This window comes from Neoarius graeffei, chromosome 3 (genome assembly GCF_027579695.1).
Source record: "Neoarius graeffei isolate fNeoGra1 chromosome 3, fNeoGra1.pri, whole genome shotgun sequence".
Taxonomy (NCBI): Eukaryota; Metazoa; Chordata; class Actinopteri; order Siluriformes; family Ariidae; genus Neoarius; species Neoarius graeffei.
This window is the reverse complement of record NC_083571.1, coordinates 74,948,372-74,974,762: the sequence shown is the minus strand read 5'-3', so window position 1 is coordinate 74,974,762 and position 26,391 is coordinate 74,948,372. Positions and strand designations below refer to the sequence as shown.

The window sequence follows — 26,391 nt, the reverse complement described above, 5'->3', positions numbered from 1 at the left end:
GTAAAATGCGATTGAATTGAATGAAATTGCAATATGCATACTGTATTACCAACATATAACAAAGAATCTTGTCAAGTTTCGTGAAATTCCTCCAAAAATTGTGAGAGGAGTTGATTTCAGAATGTGAGTACCCTTCCCGAAACGGACGGATGGACGGACAGACATCACTATGACATAATCCCCCTTCGGACCTTTTGGCCAGCAGGGGATTAAAAAAAAGTGTTTGAAACATAAGTGACATATTTCCCATCACTGTAAAAAAAATATTTAGCTGGGCTGATCTTTTGTGTTTGTAAAGGTGCTCCACAGGTTTTTTCCAAAGAAGCAAAATAAAGTGACATTAGCATTTTGAAAACCATCTGTAGTACTATAACTCCAGAATTACTGCCAAAAATAATTTTAATATTTACATTTAACATTTTAAATAAAGACAAAAAATGTTTGGGATTTATTTATTTATTTATTTTCCCCCTCCCCACAGTGAAGTGAGGAAAGTAAAGCACCCAATAGTTCAGTATTGCATGGAACTGCACAGTTTAGCACAGATTTCTGTGGTCGTTTCAAAGACTTTCTCAACAATACTGCAGTTTGAAAAAGTTGCATTCAACTCATAAGCCCTCAGGAACTACAAATGGAAGTGTGTGTGGTCAAACTTGGGTCATGAACCCCATTGGGAATTACAAACATGGGGTGGATAAGTGATGCTTTGAGGCTGTGTTGTGGCTGGTAGTTCTTGTGAACATTGATGCCACTATATATTCAGCTTAAACCAGATTGCCTCTGCCAGAAAGCCAAGACAGAGCCATAGACAGAGTTTCTAACAAGATGATGAGCCAAATACACCAATACATAAATCCAAGTTTTAAACTCCTGTAGAAAACCAGTGTCTGAAGAGGGAAATCCACATGCACGTATAATTTGAAATGTTCTTTATGGAGGAGTGATGCAAGATCCTCTCCTCTACATTTCATAAAATATTATTTGAAACGTGATGATGATATTAAAATCAGGTTTTTGCAATGGAAAAAGTGTGTGTGTGTGTGTGTGTGTGTGTGTGTGTGTGTGTGTGTTGGGGGGAATACAGTACTCAATTTTACTTATAAAGCTGGCAATAATTTGAGTTGACTGCAGATAACTAGTACAAACATCAGCATTATGAGAAATATGAGGGACAATATATCACAAAAATACTAAGTGGACTGCTCTACAGTCCACATTTCATACACATATTGTATCATCTATTTCCCCAAATTTTGTATAATACACTTTAGAATGGTCTGCTGTTCCTTTCTAAAATGGGTCTACATATGCAAATTCAACATCATAAGTGATCTGGTGGCCATTGTTCCAGGTGTACAGTGCCCTTTCTTTGGGGTTATAGTCAATCTGCGCAATGTAAGTGGAGTTATTGCCAAAAGGGAGCCGTGGGGTCATTTGTGTATTGGTATGTGTATCAAAGGCATAGCTCAGATTGTTCTCCTGTTGTTCTCCATGGTGCTCGGTAGCATAGAGGACACCACACACAATAAAACAGTTGCCATAGCGTTCACGCCTCAGCCCTGTCCTCCATGTGGTTTCTCGCTGTGTGCTCAGGTCATCTGGGTTCAGACGGCTCAGCACCATCACTTCCTGTAGGTAGCCCTCATCATCCAGTGCAGCGTAGATCACCCAGAGGCCACTTTCATCCACAGCCAGTTCCACATCTGAGCGTCCTCTCCATCGCCATGATGAAACATCACCACTCAGTGCAGCATCATGCAACATGGTCCAAGCAGCCACACGTTGCTGCCGGAGGTCAAACTTGATGATGTCACGTGAGAAAGCTCGGTTGAAGAAGAAGGCACCATCATAGACTGCATGGCCTGTGCCCAGCCAGCTATAGGGCAGCTTATACAAGTTGGTGAAACGACCTGGAATTTAACAGTGATTCAATATTCATAGCAGTGACAAATATTAGTAAATAAACAAGAGCAAGAAGATACCCATTAAATTTTCATGATATAAAAATGTTCAGCCTTCTGTTGCTGCTTATTATGTTAAACATTGCATGTTTAAATGGTTACTAAAATTATTCCTCAACTAAATAGCTGAAAAACATGATACGGTGAACTGTCATTATGTCCTTAACAGAAATATGGACTTGCCTTCATACAAAATAGGTACATGCAATGCTGTCCATGCAGAGCTTTCTCTACTGAATAAAATTCAGTCTAATTCTGCTCACTGGATATTCACTGGAAATGATACCTTGTTTAAAAACATCCATGTTCTGAAACTCCAGCAGCTTGTGGCCATAAAAATAATTAGCAACATAAATCTTGTTGTCATGAGCCATTGGGTCTTTCATCCAGGCACCTTCATTACGGCCATATTTGTTGTGTGCAATGGGTTCTGCAATTGTGGCCAGTGTGTCCTTGCATTCTTCTACAAACAAAAAAACAGTCTTGTGTACAGTCCCCTTTAAGGGTCTTAGTATAAAGTATTGATGCCTTGTACCTAGTATGTACAGGACAGTTATCCTGCAAACCAATTACATCATCCAGTACAAATAAATTAGCTCAAAAGAAATCAAACCATTTGGACGGTAAAAGAAAATTGTTCATGTTAAGTTTATTTGTACAGAGCCCCTAAATGTTAAAAAAAAAGGAAAAAGAAAAAAAAGAGAAAGTTTCTGATGCACACAAGAAACTACCTGAGAGAAGCCTCAATTCCATAAATATGATGACTAACTGTTTCTGACAGGAGAATGGCTGTCCTGAGAGAGATAGCTGAGAATGCAAAATGTATTAGAAGATATCACAAATCAACTAACAAATGACATCAGATACTTTTCTCATACACACTGGATACATTCTTCTGTGCCCCACAAACTTTCTCGTGTGCACCAGACACTTTCCAGACACCAGGACTAGCTTGCTATTAATATTGGACATTGTATTACACTGTAGTCAAAAATACTCACACATTTTTTAAATATCCTGTAGACTCAGTGGTGCATCAGTTTTCAAATGTTGAATATTTTGCATAACTAAAGGATTTTTCATAAAGCAATTTCATATGATCAAAACAGGACAGGAATTCAAAAGCACTTGTGACAGTGTAAGTGGGGCTGTTAGTGAGTTAGAAAGAATCGCCAATGAGAAAAAGAAATATGCTTTTATACTTTTAAGTTTCCCACTACCCACCCAAAATTAAGAAGTTAAATATGCAATATTAGATTAGATTAGATTCAAGTTTGTCATTGCACATGTCACAGGTACAAGGCAACGAAATACAGAATATTACAAATCCACCCATAAAATATTAAAAAATAATTGGTCACAGTCATTTTTGCTTGTGGTATTGTTGTAGTTAAATATCAAGGAATTGTAACTCATTAGAGACTTTTTTACCTGGCTGCTTTTGAGGTTTCTCCTCCTTATCCTCCACAGTGATCTTTCGTTTTGGTTCTTGCAGTTTTTTAGCCAAACTAATGCGGTGTGTGTTGCGTTTGTTGAGTTTGCCAGTAGTAACAGTTGTAGTGGTACTACTGGCTAGCCCATTTGTGGTCACTGATGCAGTTGTGCTGGAATCACTTTCACCCTCAGTTACATGTGATGTAGTCAGAATGATAGTTGTTCCTGTATTGCCAGAGTCTGTGTTAGTAGCGGTTGTCCCAGCACTGGTTTTCATGTATTTTCCCTCATCTGTAATTGTGGTGGAATAAGTTTCTGGAATAAGAGTAGTTTGAATCTGAGTCATTGGTGATGGTGTTGCACTTGACAACGGGGTTTGGTAATTGGCTTGACTGACGTTCTCTCTGGAAATGGTTTCAGTGTTGTGGGTTTGGCCAGTTAAAGTTTTCATAGTGGCCTCTGATTGACTGATGACAGCAGCTACTGTGTTTGGTATAATGTTTCTAGTAATTTCTGAAGAAGCTAAATTAGACTTCATGTTTAAGTGAGTTGAATTTGACTCCATGTTCAGCATCATCTGAGAAGTGGTCTTCTCTTTTTCTTCCTCTATTCCAGGGAGTGTTTGAGGTGTGGTGTGTGTTGTGGGCCAAATGGCTCTAAAGTTATCTGTGGTAGCTGAGGACTGTGAGACTCCGAGCTTGGTGAAGCTTTCTGTGCTGGACTTGAATGTTTTTGCCAGTGCAAACCCTGAATTATTAAAAAAATTCCTCTTGATAGGCAAAGAAGAGTCAGATTCTTCTAGCTGAGGCTTGGACACACTTTGTGGTGTTGTACTATCCCGAGTTGGAGTCTTGAGATTAGCTGAAACTGGCCATGATCTGGTGAAAGTTGTGAATGAAGGAGAACTGAGAGGAAGAAGTTCCTCCTCTGTAAAGATATCTACAGAGCCATCACCACTGTGGCTTTCATCTTCACCCACTGCAGGAAAGAATGAAACAACAAATCACTGTCTTATCTGTTTAAGATTTATAATCATAACATTCCCATCCATCCATCCATTATCTGTAGCCGCTTATCCTATATACAGTGTCACAGGCAAGCTGGAGCCTATCCCAGCTGACTATGGGCAAGAGGCAGGGTACACCCTGGACAAGTCACCAGGTCACTGCAAGGCTTAACATTCCCATTTAAGGTTGAATATGATGTGAAGCCCTTACAAGACCATACATCTTTAAACAAACACTGAGGACTCATAATGTCATGTGAAACTGCTTCCAGCCTTTTTTGTACCTTCCAAACATCTTTTGGGTTCAATATTGAGGACTCACTGAAAGGTTTGATGATTATGAAAATGATAGAAATTATATGCTTTGAACATAGTTACCAGCTACCAAGCCAATTGAACACTAGTTGCAGACTTTGAAAGACATGATAGACAACACTTTCCACCATAATCATCAAAATTAATTGGGGAAACATCTTCTGAAAGAATGGTGTTCCATCCTTTCAATACTGTTCCAGTGACCGGCCCTGAAATCACTGAAAATGAAATCATGTAATCTGGTGGTACTGATTTTTATTAAAAAGGAATACAAGCCCCCATCTGGATCTATTACAATTTGCCTATATGACCAACCATGAAGCATGCAGTCAGCCTCCACTATGTCCTGGACCATCTGGACAATACAGGTGAATCCAGAATCCTTTTTGTGGACCTTAGCTCCACTCCCAATACTTTAATCCCTAAACTAATGCATGCCATGCTTCAGCTGGATGTCCGATCTGAAATCTGTCAATGGTTTCCTAACTAACTGGCAGATAGAAGACAGTATGTGTAAATCAAACCTTTTACAGTCTATCAACCACCATGGGAGTACGTATGTTTCAGCAAAGCCAGATGAGAGACATCAGTTTATTAAAATTGAATAATGTATAAAGGACAGATACTGGAAGCTTATTAACTTCCTTCTACTTAATTCTGACAAGACAGAAATACTTGTACTAGAATACATGCTGTTAGAAGTAAGCTTTCTGATTACATAGTAACTCTGGATGGCCTTTCTGTTTCATCATGTGCAAGCAGTAAAAGACAAGGCATGATTATTGACTCCAGTGTTTCATCTGAAGCTCGTATAGGTAAGATTATTAGAATAGCCTTCTTTCATCTCTGAAATATTGCGAACAAATATGTCACTATATGATAAAGGAAGATTAGTTCAGGCTTTTGTTAGCTCTGGGTTAGATTATTGTAATACCTTAGTGTCTGGTTAGCTGTTCCAATAAGTATATAAACAAGCTCCAGTTGGCCCAGAATGAGAGTCCTCATCATCCACATCAGCTCTATCTAATCACACTGCATTGGCTCCCAATCAAATTTCACACTGATTATAAAATACTACTATAGTACTGAATGGTCTTTTATGACCTGCCACACCTACTTAGATTAAAAGGTGCAGGCTATTTGTTGGTACCTCAAAAAGTGAAGGCTATAAAGCCCCACAGTTATGAAACAGCCTTCCAAGTCGTGTTCAGGACTCATACACAGTCACTAACCTACTTCTGCCTATAACAGGATTGTCTGGCAGAAGTGATGTATGTGTTTTTGGTGTGTGTGTCAGGGCTTACATTTGCCTTAAAATCCTTGGCACTACATCACCTAGACAGTCTACACAAACATACCTCTTCCTCGTTCTATGCAAGAAGAGTGGTCCATTAAGATACCTGACTCATGCTATCAGAGAAATCCAGCCACTGGGGGTGCATAAGCATACTCTTGGTGCCGGTTCCAAGCCCGGATAAATTGGAGAGGATTGCATCAGGAATGTCATCCGGCATAAAACTGTGCCAAATCTAACATGCGGATCGAAAAGAGAAATACCATACCGGATTGGTCGGAGCCTGGGTTAACAATGACCGCCCCCGGTACTGTTGGTCAACAGGGTGCCGGTGGAAAGTATGCTACTGTTGCATCAAAACGTAGAAGGAAAAAGGGGGGAGGCATGTTAGGAGAGAGCGTGAAAGATGGAAGGGAAGGAGCTTAGAATTGAGGGTAGGAACACTGAATGTGGGAACATTGACTGGCAGAGCAAGAGAGTTAGCAGGTATGATGGAAAGAAGGAAGTTGGACATTTTGTGTGCATAGGAGACGAGGTGGAAAGGAAGCAAGGCCAAGAGCATTGGAGGTGGATGCAAGTTGTTTTATTATGGAGTCGATGGAAAGATAAATGGTGTTGGTATTGTTTTGAGGGGAGAGTTGGTCAACAGTGTGATTGATGTGAAGAGGGTGTCAGATAGAGTGATAGGCATGAAGTTGAAGATTCAAGGAGTGGTAATCAATGTTGTGTGTGCGTACGCCCCACAGGTTGGATGTGAGAATGAAGAGAAAGAGTCTTTCTGGGAAAAGATGGATGAAGTGGTAGAATGTATACCGAGGGAGGAGTGCGTGCTGATAGGAGCAGATTTCAACGGACATGTTCGCAAGGGAAACAGAGGAGATGAGGATGTGATGGGCAGATATGGTGTAAGAGAAAGAAATGTGGAAGGGCAAATGGTGGTTGATTTTTCAAAGAGGAGGAATTTGGCAATAGTCAATACATACTTCGAGAAGAAAGAGCAGTACAGGGTGATGTTTAAGAGTGGAGGAAGATCTACACAGGTGGACTACATACTCTGCAGAAGGGGTAACCTGAAGGAGATTGGAGACTGTAAGGTGATGGCAGGGGAGAGTGTAGCTAGACAACATCGAGTGGTCGTGTGCAGGATGAGCTTGAAAGTGAAAAAGAGGAAGCGTGAAATAGTGGAGCCGAAGATTAAGTGGTGGAAACTAAAAGAGGTTGAACATCAGAAGGAGAAGAGCATTGAGTGGTAATGGAAGTCTGCCAGAAGATTGGGATGCTACTGCTATACTAGTAAGAGAGGCAGTAAGGAAGGTGCTAGGGTGGTCATTGAGAAGGAGGAAGGAAGACAAGGAGACATGGTGGTGGAACAAAGAAGTGCAGGAAATTATAAAAGAGAAGAGGCTAGCAAAGAAGAATTGGGATGATCAGAGAGATGAGGAAAGCAGGCGGTTATACAGCGAGACGAGAAAGAAGGCAAAAAGAGCAGTAGCGAAGGTGAAAGCAGATGCATACCAGGAGTTGTACGAAAGACTGGAGACCAAAGAAGGAGAGAAAGACCTGTACAGACTAGCTAGGCAGAGAAACAGGGAAGCGAGGGATGTACAGCAGGTAAGAGTGATGAAAGATGTAAATGGAAATGTGCTGACAAACAAAGAGAGTGTATTAAGAAGGTGGAAAGAGTACTTTGAGGATTTATTAAATGAGGAGAATCCAAGAAAGAAAAGGTCAGATTCATTGGAGACAGCAAATCAGGAAGCAGAGTTGGTTAGTAAGGATGAGGTGAGGGCAGCCATGAAAAGAATGAAGACTGGGAAAGCAGTCAGACCAGATGGCATCCCGATTGAGGCTTGGAGATGTTTGGGTGAGACGGCTGTGGAGTTCCTAACAAGATTGTTTAATACAATCCTAGATAATGAGAAAATACCAAATGAATGGAGAAAGAGTGTGCTAGTCCCAATATACAAGAATAAGGGAGATGTACAGAGCTGCAGTAATTACAGAGGAATAAAACTGATGAGCCACACCATGAAGTTATGGGAAAGGGTATTGGAGGTGAGATTGAGAAGAGAGGTAGCAATCTGTGAACAGCAGTATGGGTTTATGCCAAGGAAGAGCATGTTGGATGCAATTTTTGCTTTAAGAATGTTAATGGAGAAGTACAGGGAAGGCGAGAGAAAGCTACATTGTTTGTTTGTAGACCTGGAGAAGGCATATGATAGTGCCGAGAGATGAGTTATGGTATTGTATGAAAAAGTGTGGAGTGAATGAGAAGTATATTAGAGTGGTGCAAGACATGTATGAGAACAGTGAAACAGCAGTGAGGTGTGCAGTTGGAACGACTGAATGGTTCAAGGTGAAGGTGGGACTCCATCAAGGATCTGCTTTGAGTCCTTTCTTGTTTGCCATAGTGATGGATAGCTTGACGGACGAAGTGAGGCAAGAGTCACCATGGAACATGATGTTTGCGGATGATATTGTGATATGTGGTGAAAGTAGAAAGGAGGTTGAGTTGGATTTGGAGAACGAAGAGGAATGAAGGTGAGCAGTAGCAAAACAGAATACATGTGCATCAATGAGAATGGGGATGAGAGTGTAGTGAAGATGCAAGGAGTAGATGTAAAGAAAGTTGGTGAATTCAAGTACCTGGGGTCAACTGTGCAGGAAAGTGGGGGCTGCGATAGTGAGGTGAGAAAGAGAGTGCAGGCAGGGTGGAGCAGTTGGAGAAGGATTTCAGGAGTCATTTGTGATAGGAAAGTCCCAGCAAAAGTGAAAGGTAAGATGTATAAGACAGTAGTGAGACCAGCTATGATGTATGGATTAGAGACCGTACCCTTAACGAAGAGACAGGAGGCAAAGTTGGAGGTGGCGGAGTTGAGAATGTTAAGGTTTGCGATGGGAGTGACGAGGTTGGACAGGATAAGGAACGAGCACATCAGAGGGACAGCACATGTGGAGGGCTTGGGAATTAAGCTAAGAGAGATGAGACTGAGATGGTATGGGCACATCCTGAGAAGAGATGCAGAGCATGTTGGAAGGAGAATGTTGAGGATGGAGCTGCTAGGCACATGAAAACAAGGAAGGCCAAAGAGGAGATACATGGATGTGGTGAGAGAGGACATGAGAGTGGCAGGTGTAGTAGAGAAGGATGCTGAAGACGGAGCAATGGAAATGAAAGATCCGCTGTGGCGACCCCTAATCGGGAGCAGCCAAAAGAAGAAGAAGAAGACTCATGCTATCAGAGAACCGGGGTTAGGATCATAACCTAAATTTCTTTTTCAAGCATTAGTTTGGTATGGGATATGGTTACTCTCTTACCTTCCTGAAATCAATATCCTCAGAACAAGTGTTTCAGTGCCAGGAACACCACTAGTATTTTATAAACAGTTTATGTGGTTGGAACGCATGCATCACGCCCAAACAATGTTTATCAGCCTGAGGCTGATACCCCGAGGGCATAATCTATCCTGCGCAGTAACAGAGGAACGGCGTAGCCTTAGCTAGGTTCCTTGGGAACGCCGAGTTCTTGAGAGTGGCTGGCTAGGCTTTGTGGTGGGAACATTGTAGTTCCCACTATAAGGTCTTAACCTGTCAGACTAGCTTGGGATGCTAGCACAGCCTGGGCATGCTGCAACCTGAGGCACGAAGCACACACCAGGTCAAGTCAGTTTATTTGTATAGTGCTTTTAACAATAGACATTGTCGCAAAGCAGCTTCATAGAAAAATAAAGACTTTAAACATATGATTGTTAAAAAATATTTATCCTTGATAAGCAAGCCTGTGGTGACAATGGCAAGAAAAAACCTCCCTCAGACGACATGAGGAAGAAATGGGTGAATGTGCATACTCAAAACCTTGTTCCCACAGATGCATATCTTAGCTTAGAAAAAGGCTTTGCCCTTTCCAGTGGTGGGAGAGTCTGCTATTGACATGTCCTCTTTGAAACACAGCATAGTAAGGTGACTAGCTACTGTTTGGAGACAGGCTAGGGTTTAGAATAGGTAGCATTTGGTGGCTGAGCTGGTAGCTGGTGGCTGAGCTGGATTGGTGATTGGGCTGCGCATGCGCATTCTGTGCTACGCACTTCCTGGTTCCTGAGTTGTTTGCGACGAGTCCTTTTTTCCTGCAAGTGTTGGTGTTAATTACTAATCTTTTTTAACTTTTTTCTACAAATAATTTTCCAGTATCCTCTTCATTTTTATTGTACTGTTGCTTTCCTTTTTGTACTTTCCACTTTTGCTTTCCTTTTTCTTTCTCTCTCTCTTTTTTTGGAAGAACGCCGAGACCGGAAGCTTTCTTTTTCTTTTTTTCTCCTCCTGTGTAAAGACCACAAGCGGAGGCCATCTACATCGGATCTGCTTTAATATCAACAAATCTTCGATTAAGGTACATGAATCTTTTCATCATGTCACACCTTCAGCCTGTTCAGTGTGCTGAGTGCAGGATGTTTAGTCATTCTTCCTCCGTTGCTAGCGATAGCTTTATTTGTGATAAGTGCAGATTAGTTAGCTCTCTGACAGAGAAGATTATAGTGCTAGAAGCGTGTGTCCAGGCTATAGAGAAGGTCAGTGAACGTGAGAACAGTGTAGTTTCTGTAGAGGAAAGTCTGGATGCCCAAGGTGGAGTTAGTAATCCCCCAACTCCGGCATTAGAGCCCTTACAGCAGGGCGAATGGGTGACAGCTTGGCGGCATAAGCATAGAGCCAAAGCTACCGCTGAGGCTTGCCCACGGGAGCACCACTCCCCTCCGCGTCACGTGTCGAACAGGTTTGCTCTCCTTAGTGATGCACCCGCTGAGAAACCTGAAAGAGCTCTGGTTATAGGGGACTCTATCATATGGCACGTGAAATTAGCTCAGCCTTTAGGGGCGCCAGCAGCTTTAGTCAAGTGTACAGTATACTTGACTAGTGTATACTCAAGTGTAGCCAGGGCGCCGGACATAGCAGGTAATCTTAGGGTCCTAGGCAAGCACAGGTTCTCAAAGATAGTTATCCATGCAGGAGCTAATAATATACTATGCCTTTGTCAGTCTGAGGTTACTAAGATTAACTTTGTAGAGGTGTTTAAATTAGTGAAGGCGATGTCCGATGCTGTAGTATGCTCTGGACCCATCCCAATGTGGCGTGGCGATATAACTTACAGCAGGTTATGGTCGCTGAACTGCTGGTTGTCCAGGTGGTGCTCTGAAAACAGTGTGGGCTTTATAGATAATTGGGCTAATTTTGAGGGCACTGCTGGCCTGTTAGGGCGGGATGGTATCCATCCCACTCAGGAAGGTGCTGCTCTCATTTCCTGCAGCATAGGTCATAGTCTCAGAACAGGCCTAGTTAATTTCTGACAGACCCGTTGCAACAAGGTAGGCAGACTTGGCAATTGCTTAGGGCCCCAGCCCTCGAAGGGCCCCCGCTGCCGAACGACTGGTTATGTATTCAATAGCAATGACATCTTTTTGAGCGCAGCAGCGCAGCGCCTAATGACACTTGTTGAAATACCCTAGTTCCAAGGGGCGCCCCCTAATGCACAACAGCGCCTCCCTACATGCTTTGGCCGAAAAGTGCAATGACAGTCTGTTGTCAACCCCTCAATGCCCATCTCCGTCCAGTCAAGTGGTTGCAGAGCTCCGCGGCAAAAAAACATAACAAAATCAAATATGAAGCGAAATTACCCCTCAGGGAGCCAGAAGAGAAAGAAGAAAAGGGAAGAGGAAGACAGAAAAAAACAAGACACTGGTAAGTGAGAATGTACACACTCATTAATACCAAGCGGGTCGACAAGCAAATTTGGTAGCTAGCTTACTACGTTTACTTCTTACACTTCCTGTGTCAGTTGCCTCAAGTGAGAGGAGCTTTTTAGCTCTGAAGCTTATTAAGAACTATATGAGGTCCGCCATGGGCCAAGAGAGGCTCTCCGGACTGGCACTGATGTCAATTGAATGTGATGTCCGCAGGTCTTTGGACATGGAGGGTATTGTGGCTGCCTTTGCTGAAGCCAAAGCCCGCAAGCAGCAGTTTTAGACATTTTGCCCATGATTCTAGTTGTGTATTCTTAAATTTTTATGTGTTTTTCTATACCTTTTGCACTTTTCTGTGTGTGCTGGTTCTTATTAAGATTCTTATTCATGTTTGTAATCATTTAATCACCATTTGAAGTTATTTCTACTTGTGTATATACTGTAAATATTTAGTGTTGTGTTATTTGCACATTTTATATTGTCTTATTTTCATATTTTATATATATATATATATATATATATATATATATATATATATATATATATATATATATATATATATAAAGTGTGTGTGTGTGTGTGTTTTGTCTATTCTTGTGTTTAATTGGGTTTGATAATTATTTATAATAATGTAAAGAGTTCATTTATTAAGTAAAAATCGTAAGAATGATTACATTATGTGTGATGTTTATTTATTAAGTCTTCAGTGGGTAGGCAGCCATAAGGCCTTTCGTCGAGGGGGGGATAATTATGGGCCCCAGATCCCCCTTTGCCTAGGGCCCCCAAATAGCTTGAAACGGGCCTGATTTCTGACAATCCAGAGCCAAGGCCAGGGAGCAGACAAACAGGCTAAACCAACTGTCTGTTAGCTGCACAGAGTCGTCACTCAGGGTCCACTACATCGAGACTGTGTCTGTTCCCCAAGCTAAACAAAAAGGTAGAAATATTCAGAGAGTTTGTTCCAGTAACCTAATCAATATAAAATTAGATCATACTGACTGTACAGCTGCTGCCAGCACCTTTGATCTAAAGGTGGGGCTATTAAATATTAGATCTCTTACATCTAAAGTGCTAATGGTTAATGAACTCACTACTGATCAGGAGTTTAATGTACTTTGTTTAACTGAAACATGGATTAAGCCAAATGAATATATAGCATTAAATGAAGCGAGTCCTCCTGGATACAGTTATATACACCAGCCTCGTCTAACTGGCAGAGGAGGAGGCGTTGTGGTTATTTATAATGATTATCTAGGTGTAACACAAAAACCTGGTTATAAATTTAATACATTTGAAGTTCTTCATACTCATATAATGTATGTAGCCTCGAAAAATAAGTCTACCCAGTTAATTCCGTTACTTATTATTTACAGGCCCCCGGGGCCATATTCTGAGTTTCTTTCTGAATTTGCAGATTTTATCTAAGATCTGGTTATTTCCTGAGACAAAGCTTTAGTTGTCGGAGATTTTAATATTCACTTCGATAACCCAGAAGACCCTTTGAAAACAGCGTTTGTGTCCATTTTAGATTCAGTAGGGATTAATCAGAATGTCATAAGACCGACCCACAATGGTGGTCACACCCTCGATCTAATACTAACATTCGGGTTAAACGTAGAAAATATAGTCACACTTCCACAGTCTGAAGTTATCTCAGATCATTATCTCATCTCATTCAAACTATTCTTTAACTTCCGCCTTCTTCAAACAGTCACCAGATGTCGAGTGGTGACGTGCCTTATCAGCTGATGTTACGCTACGGAGGCGTGAACGTCCCGCCCAATTTGACAGGTAGTTCACGCCTCCTGCTGTCAGGTCGCTCCTCCAGGACGGCGCTCCAGGTGTGCGACAGCGCGTACGCTCCCTCATCCCGGTTCATCGTCCTCTGCGCCCGCTTACGTATCTCCACTGCCTCTAGAATCCAACGCTGGAATCTATTTTCTTCAGCGTGAATGACTCTGGCCTCCTCCCAATTCATTATATGATTATGTCGTTTACAGTGGTCTGAAATGGCTGATTTTAAGTTTTCTTGGTGTGCTTTTTCTTTTTCGGATCTTGTGAGTCTTTTATTATTTTATATTGATTAGGTTACTGTCGCACACCTGGAGCGCCGTCCTGGAGGAGCGACCTGACAGCAGGAGGCGTGAACTACCTGTCAAATTGGGCGGGACGTTCACGCCTCCGTAGCGTAACATCAGCTGATAAGGCACGTCACCACTCGACATCTGGTGACTGTTTGAAGAAGGCGGAAGTTTATCGCCGAAACTGTCAAGGTAACATCTGAAAAAATCCTTGTCTTAAAAAACGAATTTAAAGAATAGTTTCAATAGGTAGACATAATGAACTTTTACTACATATCATTCAAACTATGTCTGAGTAATAATATATGCACCTCACCACGCTACTGTATTAAACGTACATTCACGTCAACTACTGCACAGAGTTTTATAAATGATCTCCCAGAGTTATCAACTTTGATTGGGTCACTGTCAGCCCCTGCAGAACTTGATCAGGCAACTGAATGCTTAGAGTCAACATTCCGCCATACCTTAGATAATGCAGCTCCTCTTAAAAGGAAAATAGTCAGAGACAAAAAATTAGCACCCTGGTATAATGATGACACTCGCACATTAAAACAGACCACTCGAAAATTGGAACGTAAATGGCGTCAAACAAAGTTCAAATTAACGTGGAAGGAGAGCTTCCTGAAGTATAGAAAAGCTCTTAGTGCTGCTACATCAACATATCTCTCCTCCCTAATAGAAGATAACAAAAATAATCCTAGATTCCTATTTAATACTGTAACAAAATTAACCAGGAATAAGTCCACTATAGACACATGCATACCTGTAGTATGGAGTAGCAACGATTTCATGACTTTTTTTAATGACAAAATTGAGAATAGCCGACAAAAAATTCAAACTACTAATTTAAGGTCAGACAATGTAAGTGACCCTGTAGTTAACAATATAACTGTATCAGATCATCAATTAGAATGTTTTACTCCCCTAAAAGAAACTGAATTACTTTAATTAATCTCGGCATCAAAAGCCTCAACTTGTGTACTAGATCCCTTACCTACACGTCTATTCAAACAGGTAATGCCTGAAGTAATTGAACCGCTTCTAAAAATAAAAAAAATTTCTCTTACGATTGGCTATGTACCCAAATCCTTTAAACTAGCAGTTATCAAACCCCTGATTAAAAAACTTGACCTTGATCCCTGTCAGCTGGCCAATATCAAACCTCCCCTTTATCTCCAAGATCCTTGAAAAAGCTGTGGCACAGCAGTTATGCTCCTATTTACATAGGAATTACGTCCATGAAATGTATCAGTCAGGATTTAGACCTAATCATAGCACAGAGACAGCTTTGGTTAAAGTAGTAAATGACCTACTGTTGGCATCTGATCAGGGCTGTGTCTCGCTGTTTGTGTTGCTTGACCTGAGTGCAGCATTTGATTCCATTGATCATTCCATTCTTCTGGATAGACTAGAAAATGTTGTGGGAGTTAAGGAAACGGCCCGCTTCTGGCTCAGCTCTTATTTAACTGATCGCTATCAGTATGTTGATATAAATGGTGATATTTCTAGACGTACTGAGGTAAAGTCCGTGTTCCACAAGGTTCTGTCTTGGGTCCACTGCTTTTTTCTTTATATAAGTTACCTCTGGGTGATATTATTTGTAAACATTGTATTAGTTTCCACTGTTATGCTGATGACACACAGTTGTATGTTTCTCCAAAACCTAATGAGAGACACCAACTTAATAGAATTGAGGAATGTGTAAAGGACATTAGACACTGGATGCTTATTAACTTCCTTCTGCTTAACTCTGACAAGACTGAAGTACTTGTACTAGGACCACATGCAGCTAGAAGTAAGTTTTCTGATTACATAGTAACTCTGGATGGCCTTTCTGTTTCTTCGCGTGCAGCAGTAAAAGACCTTGGAGTGATTATTGACCCCAGTCTTTCATTCAAAACTCACATTGATAATTTTACCCGGATAGCTTTCTTTCATCTCAGAAATATTGCTAAGATAAGAAATTTAATGTCACTACATGACACGGAAAAACTAGTTCATGCTTTCGTTACCTCCAGGTTGGATTATTGTAATGCCTTACTGTCTGGATGTTCCAATAAATGCATAAATAAGCTCCAGTTAGTTCAAAATGCAGCCGCAAGAGTCCTTACTAGAACTAGAAAATATGACCACATCACCCCTGTCTTATCCACACTGCATTGGCTCCCAATCAAATTTCGTATTGATTATAAAATACTACTATTGACCTTTAAAGCACTGAATGGTCTCGTGCCACAGTACCTGAGTGAACTTCTGGTCCTCTATGACCTGCCACGCCTACTTAGATCAAAAGGTGCAGGCTATCTGCTGGTACCTCGTATAGTGAAGGCTACATCAGGGGCCAGAGCCTTTTCTTACAAAGCCCCACAGTTATGGAACAGCCTTCCAAGTAGTGTTCGGGAATCAGACACAGTCTCAGTGTTTAAGTCTAGGCTGAAAACATATCTGTTTAGTCAAGCCTTTTGTTAATGGTGTTTGAGGTAAAGGTGTAGATCTGGAAGGTCCTCAGACATAGAGTGTTTTGGTAAACTGGGATGTATGGATGCTGTCAGTCCCCACTCGCTTGCTCACTCGAGTTTGTTGACGGTGTAGTGGCTGGCTGCTTTATGTCCCAGGGCTCCCTCATGCCTGTGTTACCTTCTGGTTCTCCCCTTTTAGTTATGCTGTCATAGTTAGTTGCCGGAGTCCCTGCTTGTACTCAGTGCAATATGTATACTGTTCCTACTTATTCAGGTGACATTGGGCATACCTAACAACCTGTATTTTTTCTCTCTTCTCCCCCCCCCCAAATCTGTCCGTCTGAGTTACATGTTGGTCCTGGGATCGAGATGCTGACCTCTTCTGCTCCTTGGACCTGCCTGGTCCATCCTGGTGCCCTGTGTCTGGTTGGAGTCTCATCGCATCACTCCTGTGGAGGGCGGCCCCATGTGGACAGTTGGGGGTCGTGCCTGGAGGATGCTCTGGACTCTTGCAGTGATGTTTTTGTGGCTGGGGACTGCAGTTGACTTGCTGACTTTAGGACTGCAGTTGACTTGCTGACTGGGACTGTGGTTGTTGTGAACAGTTTTGCACTCGGGTTTCCGTTGGTGGGGGGTTTATAGCATCAACAAAGCTGACTTTGTTAGGACTGTTAATGTTATAGTCATGTTGTCTGTTGTTGCCCGGATGGGGATGGGTTCCCTTTTGAGTCTGGTTCCTCTCGAGGTTTCTTCCTCATGTCGTCTGAGGGAGTTTTTCCTTGCCACCGTCGCCACAGGCGTGCTCGTTGGGGATAGATTAGGGATAAAATTAGCTCATATTTTAAGTCGTTCAAATTCTGTAAAGCTGCTTTGCGACAATGTTTATTGTTAAAAGCACTATACAAATAAACTTGACTTGACGTAATTCGCTCCTTGGACAGTTTAGGCTGTCTAGGTGATGTAGCACCAAGGATAATAAGGCAGATTTCAGCCCCACCAAGGTGATACAGTTCACATCTGCCAGCCAATCCTGGCTGGAGTAATGCAATAGTGCTTCTGAGGGACAGCACAAAGGAGTATGCCCCATGGTGAAATACTGAAATGAATACATGAAAGAACACAACTTGCAGGCTTGTGTACAAACAATATCCTTAGAATTGTTTAGATGTGAATCAACTTATTCCAACCATCACATCCACCTCTGTTTATCAACAGCACCACTGTAAGCATTGTTGAAGCTTTCAGATTTCTGGACTCCACTATTAGAAACACTCTCAAGTGGGAGAAGAACATCACATGCCTTAGTTAGGCATATGGATGGAAGGTGGATTGAAGATGCTTCCCCTCCTCCTCTTCTCAGTCCAAAAGATTATTACAGTGAGTAAGCTCTAATAATGAAGATCATCAGATACCTACCCACCCCCATCAATGAACTGTACACCACCAGAGCAAGGACATGGGGCCAGAAAATTGCTATTGACCCCACTCATCTGGGCAACCTCCTGTTTCAGAAACTACCATAAGGCAGGTGCAACTGAACCTTATGCAGAAAGAAAGCTTGTCACCACAACAATTTCTTCAACCGCAGCAACAAGACCCATGATGTTCATCTTGGTTCTATACTCATACTTTGCATTTTATACACGTGTGATTGTCTCTGCACTTTGTAAATCTGATATTTGATCTGATCAAATAAACTCTGAATGTTTATTTGTGAGATTCAATGTATGTGTGACAATCTTTGACATGCGCTGCATGTTAGATGGCATCACTCACACCAAGAGAAATTCTGAGACATGTCTTCTGATACTTATTCTGAAGGTGTTCTGGTGGCTCATGGTGGCCCAACACCTTACTTCTTAAAATCAGGTTTAGCAAGGGCCATGGAAAAATCTCATCTCATCTCATCTCATATCTCATCTCATCTCATCTCATCTCATTATCTCTAGCTGCTTTATCCTGTTCTACAAGGTCGCAGGCAAGCTGGAGCCTATCCCAGCTGATTACGGGCAAAAGGCGGGGTACAGCCTGGACAAGTCGCCAGGTCATCACAGGGCTCCATGGAAAAATATATTTTCAAAATCATTTGTAACATGTTGTAATTCTATTTTTGTATCCACATTGTGAAATAGGTGGGTTTTTTTTTTGTTTTGTTTTTTACTCAAGAATCATAGTGATTGCAAACTAGCATATGTGTATAACAGACTTATAGAATGGTCTGCAGTAATTCAGTTCTGAGATTGCCATCTTTCCTAGATGCATCTCTGAGTTGATTTAGAGTATGTAAATGGATTGTATTTACTTACTGTTGTCCTCTACCTCTGTCTCATCCACTGGGTCAGATTTGTAGTACGTGATCCCCCTAACAATCAAATTTGGATGCTGTTGCTTCCCATGATGCTCTTGTTCCTGTAAAGCTTTAACATCTTCTAGTCCAAGTCCACTCCTTTTTAACTGGCCTCCCACAAACTTCTCCTCATACTTACTCTGTCAAAATCAAAGGTCATATCAGATGTGGAATTGTAAATGGGTAGGAAGGATGGTTATTCTACTTTGCACCTAACACACACCATTCAGTCTCAGATGCTATTTGGCACATTTTATTAACACAGACAATTATTTAGCTGTATCCCTATACTATGTTAATTTTATGAATATGAGATTCATAGAACTTTAAAAGAAAGTGCAAGGGTGGAAAAAGTACTGAGAAATTATACTTAAATATAGTGTATATTTAAAATATAGTGTGTCATAATCTTACTAAAAGATAAAAGTGGAAGAATGGAATTTGAGGAGACCAACTGCTATAGTTTTGAAAATGTTGTCCCATTCTTGCCTGATATAGGATTTCAGCTGCTCAACAGTTTGGGATCTCCTTTGTCATATCTTGTGCTTCATAATGTGCCAAATATTTTCAATGGAAGATAGGTCTGAACTGCAGGCAGGCCAGTTTAGCACCTGGGCTCTTTTACTACAGAGCCATATAGTTGTCATGCATGCAGAATGCAGTTTGACATTGTTTGGTGTTTCTGGATATTGTTTATCTGTGGTTTTAACTTGCAGTGTAGTGGATTATTCATATTCAAATGCACATGGCATTTGAATACTATAGCGTTATTGAACTATAGCGTTAACTATTGTGTAAAGCATCAGAAGTTCAGAGCAGATGATGAATTGTTATGATTCTTGATAGTTTTTTCTACACTGATTGGATGATAAAGTGCTAAACTTGATTGGATGCTAAAATGACCTCATTTGATTGCCAGGCTAATTTACTGTCATTGGCTATGTGACAGAGAAGAAAAGAGCTGTGATTTGTAATGAATACTTTGAAGGTCTAAATAAAAATGTAAGGAGCAAAAGCTTTGTTATTGTAATTAAGTAAAATTACAAGTATTCCATTTTAATAATTGCAATACCTTAATTGGCACATGGGCGGCACGGTGGTGTAGTGGTTAGCGCTGTCGCCTCACAGCAAGAAGGTCCTGGGTTCGAGCCCCGGGGCCGGCGAGGGCCTTTCTGTGCGGAGTTTGCATGTTCTCCCCGTGTCCGCGTGGGTTTCCTCCGGGTGCTCCGGTTTCCCCCACAGTCCAAAGACATGCAGGTTAGGTTAACTGGTGACTCTAAATTGACCGTAGGTGTGAATGTGAGTGTGAATGGTTGTCTGTGTCTATGTGTCAGCCCTGTGACGACCTGGCGACTTGTCCAGGGTGTACCCCGCCTTTCGCCCGTAGTCAGCTGGGATAGGCTCCAGCTTGCCTGCGACCCTGTAGAAGGATAAAGCGGCTAGAGATAATGTGATGTGATGTGTGTGTAATTGGCACATATCTATCATAGCAACAGCTCTTTGTAGTGGTTCTGGTAGCTAGACAGGAGAAGTCATGGCCTAATGGCTAGAGAAGCAGCTTTGGGACCAAATGGTCAGTGGTTCAATTCCCTAGACCAGCAGGAATGGCTGAAGTGCCATTGAGCATGGCACCTAACTGCTCCCCAGGCTGCTCTGGGTATGTTGTATGTCACTCTGAATAAGAGCATCTGCTAAATACCCATAATGTAGACTATCACTTCATTGTTGTGTATTGGTGTTCTTGTATGTGTTGTATAAGTATCTATCTTACTTCAGTTAAGTATAAATAGGCCAAAATAATGCACTAGTAAGGAAGTACAATGGCTCAAGTATTTTCCACCCCTGGATGTATGCTGCTATAGTGTTAGGATCCACCCACCTCTGTATGCTGATAAGCTGCAGCCTCATTACTCTTGTCACTCGGTTTCTTTTTATTCTCCTGCCATGGTGGGGGTGTGGATGTGGGTAGGACTGTTCTTTTTTCTGGTTCTGTTGGCACACTCTCTACCTTAGTCTTCTCAGTAGTCTGGTTCTGAAATAATAACTGAAGCGTAGCACACAAAACAACCACTAATGTCAAGCTGTTAATTAAAGTTAGAAATCATGATGCTGTACTATTGCCTTTGCTGTTGCAGCAACAAATCAAAATAAGGAACGAATGACATGGATGTATGAACAAAGGAATTATTTACTAGATGATGCACAGAAAGGTTTAAATAAAAAAAAGAGAAAAACAGAAATATAACACCCCAAGACAAAACAACAATCATATAATGGTGGTGTACTGGTATGGAGAAGAGGGTAACCTGAGTTAAATAAAATGACAAGCTTGTTATTTAAATGTAATTTAATTATGAGTACGGAAAACATGCACACATTTTAAATGCAAGCAAGTTGCCTGCCAGAGTCCTGATTCCAGAAAATAATGAGCTTCACAGAAAAGAACATGATTTTGCCATTGTTATTTACTCATATTGAGCCACTTTACTGTGTACTACCACTTACAGTGCCTTGCAAAAGTATTCATACCCCTTGAACTTTTTCACATTTTTCCACCTTACAACCACGAACTGAAGTTTTTTATTGAGATTTTATGTGACAGACCAACATAGAGTAGCACATAATTGTGAAGTGAAACAAAAATGATAAATGGTCTTCAAAATTTTAAACAAAAATCTGAAAAATGTGATGTGCATTAGTATTCAGCCCCCCTGCGTCAATACTTTGTAGAGCCACCTTTTGCTGCAATTACTGCTGCAAGTCTTTTGTGGTATGTCTCTACCAGCTTTGCACATCTAGACACTGAAATTTTTGCCCATTCTTCTTTGCAAAATAGCTCAAGCTCAGCCAGACTGGATGGAGAGCGTCTGTGAACAGCAATTTTCAAGTCTTGCCACAGATGCTCAATGGGATTTAGGTCTGGACTTTGACTGGGCCATTCTAACACATGAATATTCTTTGATCTAAACCATTCCATTGTAGCTCTGGCTATATGTATAGGGTCATTGTCTTGCTGGAAGGTGAATCTCCTTCCCAGTCTCAAGTCTTTTGCAGCCTCCAACAGGTTTTCTTCCAGGATTGCCCTGTATTTAGCTCCATCCATCTTCCCATCAACTCTGACCAGCTTCCCTGTCCTTGCTGAAGAAAAGCATCCCCATAGTATGATGCTGCCACCACCATGTTTCACAGTGGGGATGGTGTGTGCAGGGTGATGAGCAGTGTTAGTTTTCTGCCACACATAGCGCTTTGCATTTAGGCCAAAAAGTTCAACTTTGGTCTCATCTGACCAAAGCACCTTCTTCCACATGTTTGCTGTGTCCCCTACATGGCTTCTGGCAAACTGCAAACGGGACTTCTTATGCCCGTCTTTCAACAATGGCTTTCTTCTTGCCACTCTTCCAAAAAGGCCAGATTTGTGGAGTGCACGACTTATAGTTGTCCTGTGCACAGATTCTCCCACCTGAGCTGTGGATTTCTGCAGCTCCTCCAGAGTGATCATGGGCCTCTTGGCTGCTTCTCTGACCAGTGCTCTCCTTGCTCGCTCTGTCAGTGTAGGTGGACGGCCATGTCTTGGTAGGTTTGCAGTTGTGCCATACTTTTTCCATTTTTGAATGACGGATTGAACAGTGCTTCTTGAGATGCTCAGAGCTTGGGATATTTTTTTATAACCTAACTCTGCTTTAAACTTCTCCAGAACTTTATCCCTGACCTGTCTGGTGAGTTATTTGGTCTTCGTGATGCTGTTTGTTCTTCAGTGTTCTCTAACAAACCACTGAGGCCTTCACAGAACAAGTGTATTTATGCTGAGAGTAAATTACACACAGTAGGACTCTAATTAATTAGATGACTTCTGAAGGCAATTGATTGCACTGGATTGTATTTAGAGGTATCAGAGTACAGGGGGCTGAATACTAATGCACACCACATTTTTCAGATTTTTATTTGTTTAAAATTTTGAAGACCATTTATCATTTTCGTTTAACTTCACAATTATGTGCTACTCTGTGTTGGTCTATCACATAAAATTTCAATAAAAAAACTTTTAAGTTCGTGGTTGTAAGGTGGAAAAGTGTGAAAATGTTCACGGGGTATGAATACTTTTTCAAGGCACTGTAGATAACCTACCACAGTTTAAAAATATAGACAGAGAGCTTTAAATATAGTGTTTCTAATGTTAGATGTAATCAAAGCAGCCCAAATGAAGATCTTAATTGGCATATCACCAAAAAAAGTGACTCTTCTGGCTTACATAAAACATCTGCATTTTAAACTTTCATTCATTCATTCATTCATTCATTCATTCATTCATTCATTCATTCATATATCTTCAGTAACCACTTTATTGGGTTACTGAAGATGGATGAATGAATGCAGTGGATGCAGAGTCTATGGGAACACAGGGTATAAGGCGAGATTATACTCTGGATGGGACTTCAGTCTATCGCAGAGAATCTCTCTCTCTCTCTCTCTCTCTCTCTCTCTCTCTCTCTCGCTTACACACACACACACACACACACACACACACACGCTTGTTGGAACATGTACCTTGTTTAAATGTTTTACTTCTGCCATTATTTTAAGCACATTTTGTTTAGGGAATGCCATAAATACAATAGTTAACATTTTAATAATTGTGTTCAATATAATTAAAAGTGGGCGGCACGGTGGTGTAGTGGTTAGCGCTGTCGCCTCACAGCAAGAAGGTCCTGGGTTCGAGCCCCGGGGCCGGCGAGGGCCTTTCTGTGTGGAGTTTGCATGTTCTCCCCGTGTCCGCGTGGGTTTCCTCCGGGTGCTCCGGTTTCCCCCACAGTCCAAAGACATGCAGGTTAGGTTAACTGGTGGCTCTAAATTGACCGTAGGTGTGAATGTGAGTGTGAATGGTTGTCTGTGTCTGTCTGTGAAGATTCTCAATCATCCAGGTCATAGTAAACTGTGGGTGGTAGAAAAGGGCAACTGGACTTGCTTGAAGATTCTTGAAAACGTTTCACCTCTCGTCCAAAAGGCTTCCTCAGTTCTGTCTGACTAATAGGGAGTATCAGATATTTATCCTCTCCTGGCTCAGAATCAGAATCAGAATTCTGATGACCAGCTCATCTAAGGTGTCACTGAGGCATCATGTTGGTGTGGGTCGCTGGAGGCTGGGTGTGAATGGCGAGTCATTAGGGTGATCAAAGGATTGCCCGTTAGGGTGATCAATGGCAATCTGACTCTCTCTGTCCTCCTGTGAGTCCCCGAAAACAGCTGGGTCCTGGCGTACACCCAGCCGTCTGGGAAGAGTGTCCAAGACCACCTTGTAGATGGTTGACAAATGATGTCTTAGACCCCCACCTCTGTTCAGTGATGGCCGTTCCAGGTTTACAAAAATGGCTTCTTTGACTCCTCGCTCATACCAACGATCCTCTCTGGCTAAAATGCGTACGTCACAATCCCGAAATGAGTGTCCTTCATTGTTAAGATGAATGTAGACAGCCGAGTCCTGGCCTGAGGAGCTGGCTCTCCTGTGTTGGGCCAAGCGCCTGTATAGCGGTTGCTTTGTCTCCCCAATATACGAATTTGTGCAATTCTCACTGCACTGAATAGCATACACTACGTTGTCCTGGACAACAGGACAACGTAGTGTATGCAATTCAGTGCAGTGAGAATTGCACAAATTCGTATATTGGGGAGACAAAGCAACCGCTATACAGGCGCTTGGCCCAACACAGGAGAGCCAGCTCCTCAGGCCAGGACTCGGCTGTCTACATTCATCTTAACAATGAAGGACACTCATTTCGGGATTGTGACGTACGCATTTTAGCCAGAGAGGATCGTTGGTATGAGCGAGGAGTCAAAGAAGCCATTTTTGTAAACCTGGAACGGCCATCACTGAACAGAGGTGGGGGTCTAAGACATCATTTGTCAACCATCTACAAGGTGGTCTTGGACACTCTTCCCAGACGGCTGGGTGTACGCCAGGACCCAGCTGTTTTCGGGGACTCACAGGAGGACAGAGAGAGTCAGATTGCCATTGATCACCCTAACGGGCAATCCTTTGATCACCCTAATGACTCGCCATTCACACCCAGCCTCCAGCGACCCACACCAACATGATGCCTCAGTGACACCTTAGATGAGCTGGTCATCAGAATTCTGATTCTGATTCTGAGCCAGGAGAGGATAAATATCTGATACTCCCTATTAGTCAGACAGAACTGAGGAAGCCTTTTGGACGAGAGGTGAAACGTTTTCAAGAATCTTCAAGCAAGTCCAGTTGCCCTTTTCTACCACCCACAGTTGTCTGTGTCTATGTGTCAGCCCTGTGATGACCTGGCGACTTGTCCAGGGTGTACCCCGCCTTTCGCCCGTAGTCAGCTGGGATAGGCTCCAGCTTGCCTGCGACCCTGTAGAAGGATAAAGCGGCTAGAGAAAATGAGATGAGATAATTAAAAGTGTAAGTTTAAGGAACATGTCTTCATCCATCTATCTATCAGGGTAGAGCCAACAGCTAGAGCCAATCCCAGCTGATTTTAGGTGAGAGGTGGGATTCACCCTGGGCAAGCTGCTAATCTATCACAGGTCTAACATGGAGATAACCATTCACATTCATATTCACACCTATGGGCAATTTAGAGTAGCCAGTCGACCTAATCCACATGTCTTTGGACTGTGGGAGGAAACCCATGCAGGCATGGGGAGAACATGCAGACTCCACACAGAAAGGCCCAAGGCAGCCATGAGGTTCAAACCCAGAACCCCCTTCTGTGAGGCAATGGTGTTAACCACTGTGTCACCCCATGTCTTCATTATTACATTCATTATAATGCATTTGTTTTTGTCCTCTTTCTCTCTTGCTCTCAGTAAAAATAACATAAGATGAACTTAAATTAAATGGTCAATTGGTTTTATTAAGGAAAATCAATAGTTTAAATTAATCAACTAATCTGTAAAATAGTCAATATATTAATCAATAGAAAATCCATCATTAGTGCCAGCCCTAATATTATTATTTTAATGTTTATGCAAACAAAAAGTGCACAGTGCTGCTATTTGTATTTGTGGTTTTCAATGGATAACTTGTTGAAATTATTTTAGTTTGTGTACAGTATGTTTTGAACATTTTCAGCACATTTTAACAATACTGTGATAATACTGATAACCATCATAGTTTTGGTCATTATAATCGTGATATTAAATTTTCATACCGTTTTCTCTCCATCAGACATAACCATGGTTGTCATAGATAATCTTTACAAATGTGTAAGTAACCAAAACCGACAAAAGAGAAAACACTGTTAACTTTTCCCCATATTCATTTTCTAAACTCACCCTCTCAATGTTGGCCACCCGCTCCAGAAGCTCGGTAGTGAGCGCATTCAGCTTCAGCAACTTCAACAGATTTGTTTTGGTGAAAGTGTTCTCCAGCAAGTCTATTATTGCCAGGAGCTGTAAGGATCGAACAAAAGCATAACAAAGCTTGGAACAAACATTACAGCTCACAGCAGACTTGAGTATGCTTTAACATTGCTCTCAAACCATCAGAATGACTGGAAGAGCAATGTCTCAATGGACTATGCGATTCCTTACATACCACACAAGTGGATCCAGATTAAAGTGTTTTAGTAAGGTGCTGAGCCACCAGAACAGCTTCAATGCACCCTGGCACAGATTTTACAAATCTCTCATTTAGATAATTTTCATGCTCATAATACTATTCAATGAAATCTTGTGTCCTGAGAATTAGATACCACTCCCATCCAGGGGCAGTTTTAGGAAATCTGAG

General features: G+C 41.7%; 1 protein-coding gene across 1 annotated transcript in view; it reads right to left on the bottom strand.

The window, feature by feature from the left end:
- Positions 1 to 447: 447 nt before the first annotated feature.
- The window catches only part of olfml2ba (olfactomedin-like 2Ba), a 40,820-nt gene continuing 14,876 nt past the window's right edge, over positions 448 to 26,391 (bottom strand). The window contains exons 3-8 of the mRNA XM_060917324.1: positions 25,938 to 26,054; positions 20,512 to 20,676; positions 18,592 to 18,772; positions 3,393 to 4,373; positions 2,248 to 2,424; positions 448 to 1,910 (exon numbers count right to left, since the gene is read on the bottom strand). Of these exons, the coding sequence (XP_060773307.1) occupies positions 1,291 to 1,910; positions 2,248 to 2,424; positions 3,393 to 4,373; positions 18,592 to 18,772; positions 20,512 to 20,676; positions 25,938 to 26,054 (2,241 nt within the window). The 3' untranslated portion in view covers positions 448 to 1,290. The remainder of the gene's footprint in view (positions 1,911 to 2,247; positions 2,425 to 3,392; positions 4,374 to 18,591; positions 18,773 to 20,511; positions 20,677 to 25,937; positions 26,055 to 26,391) is intronic.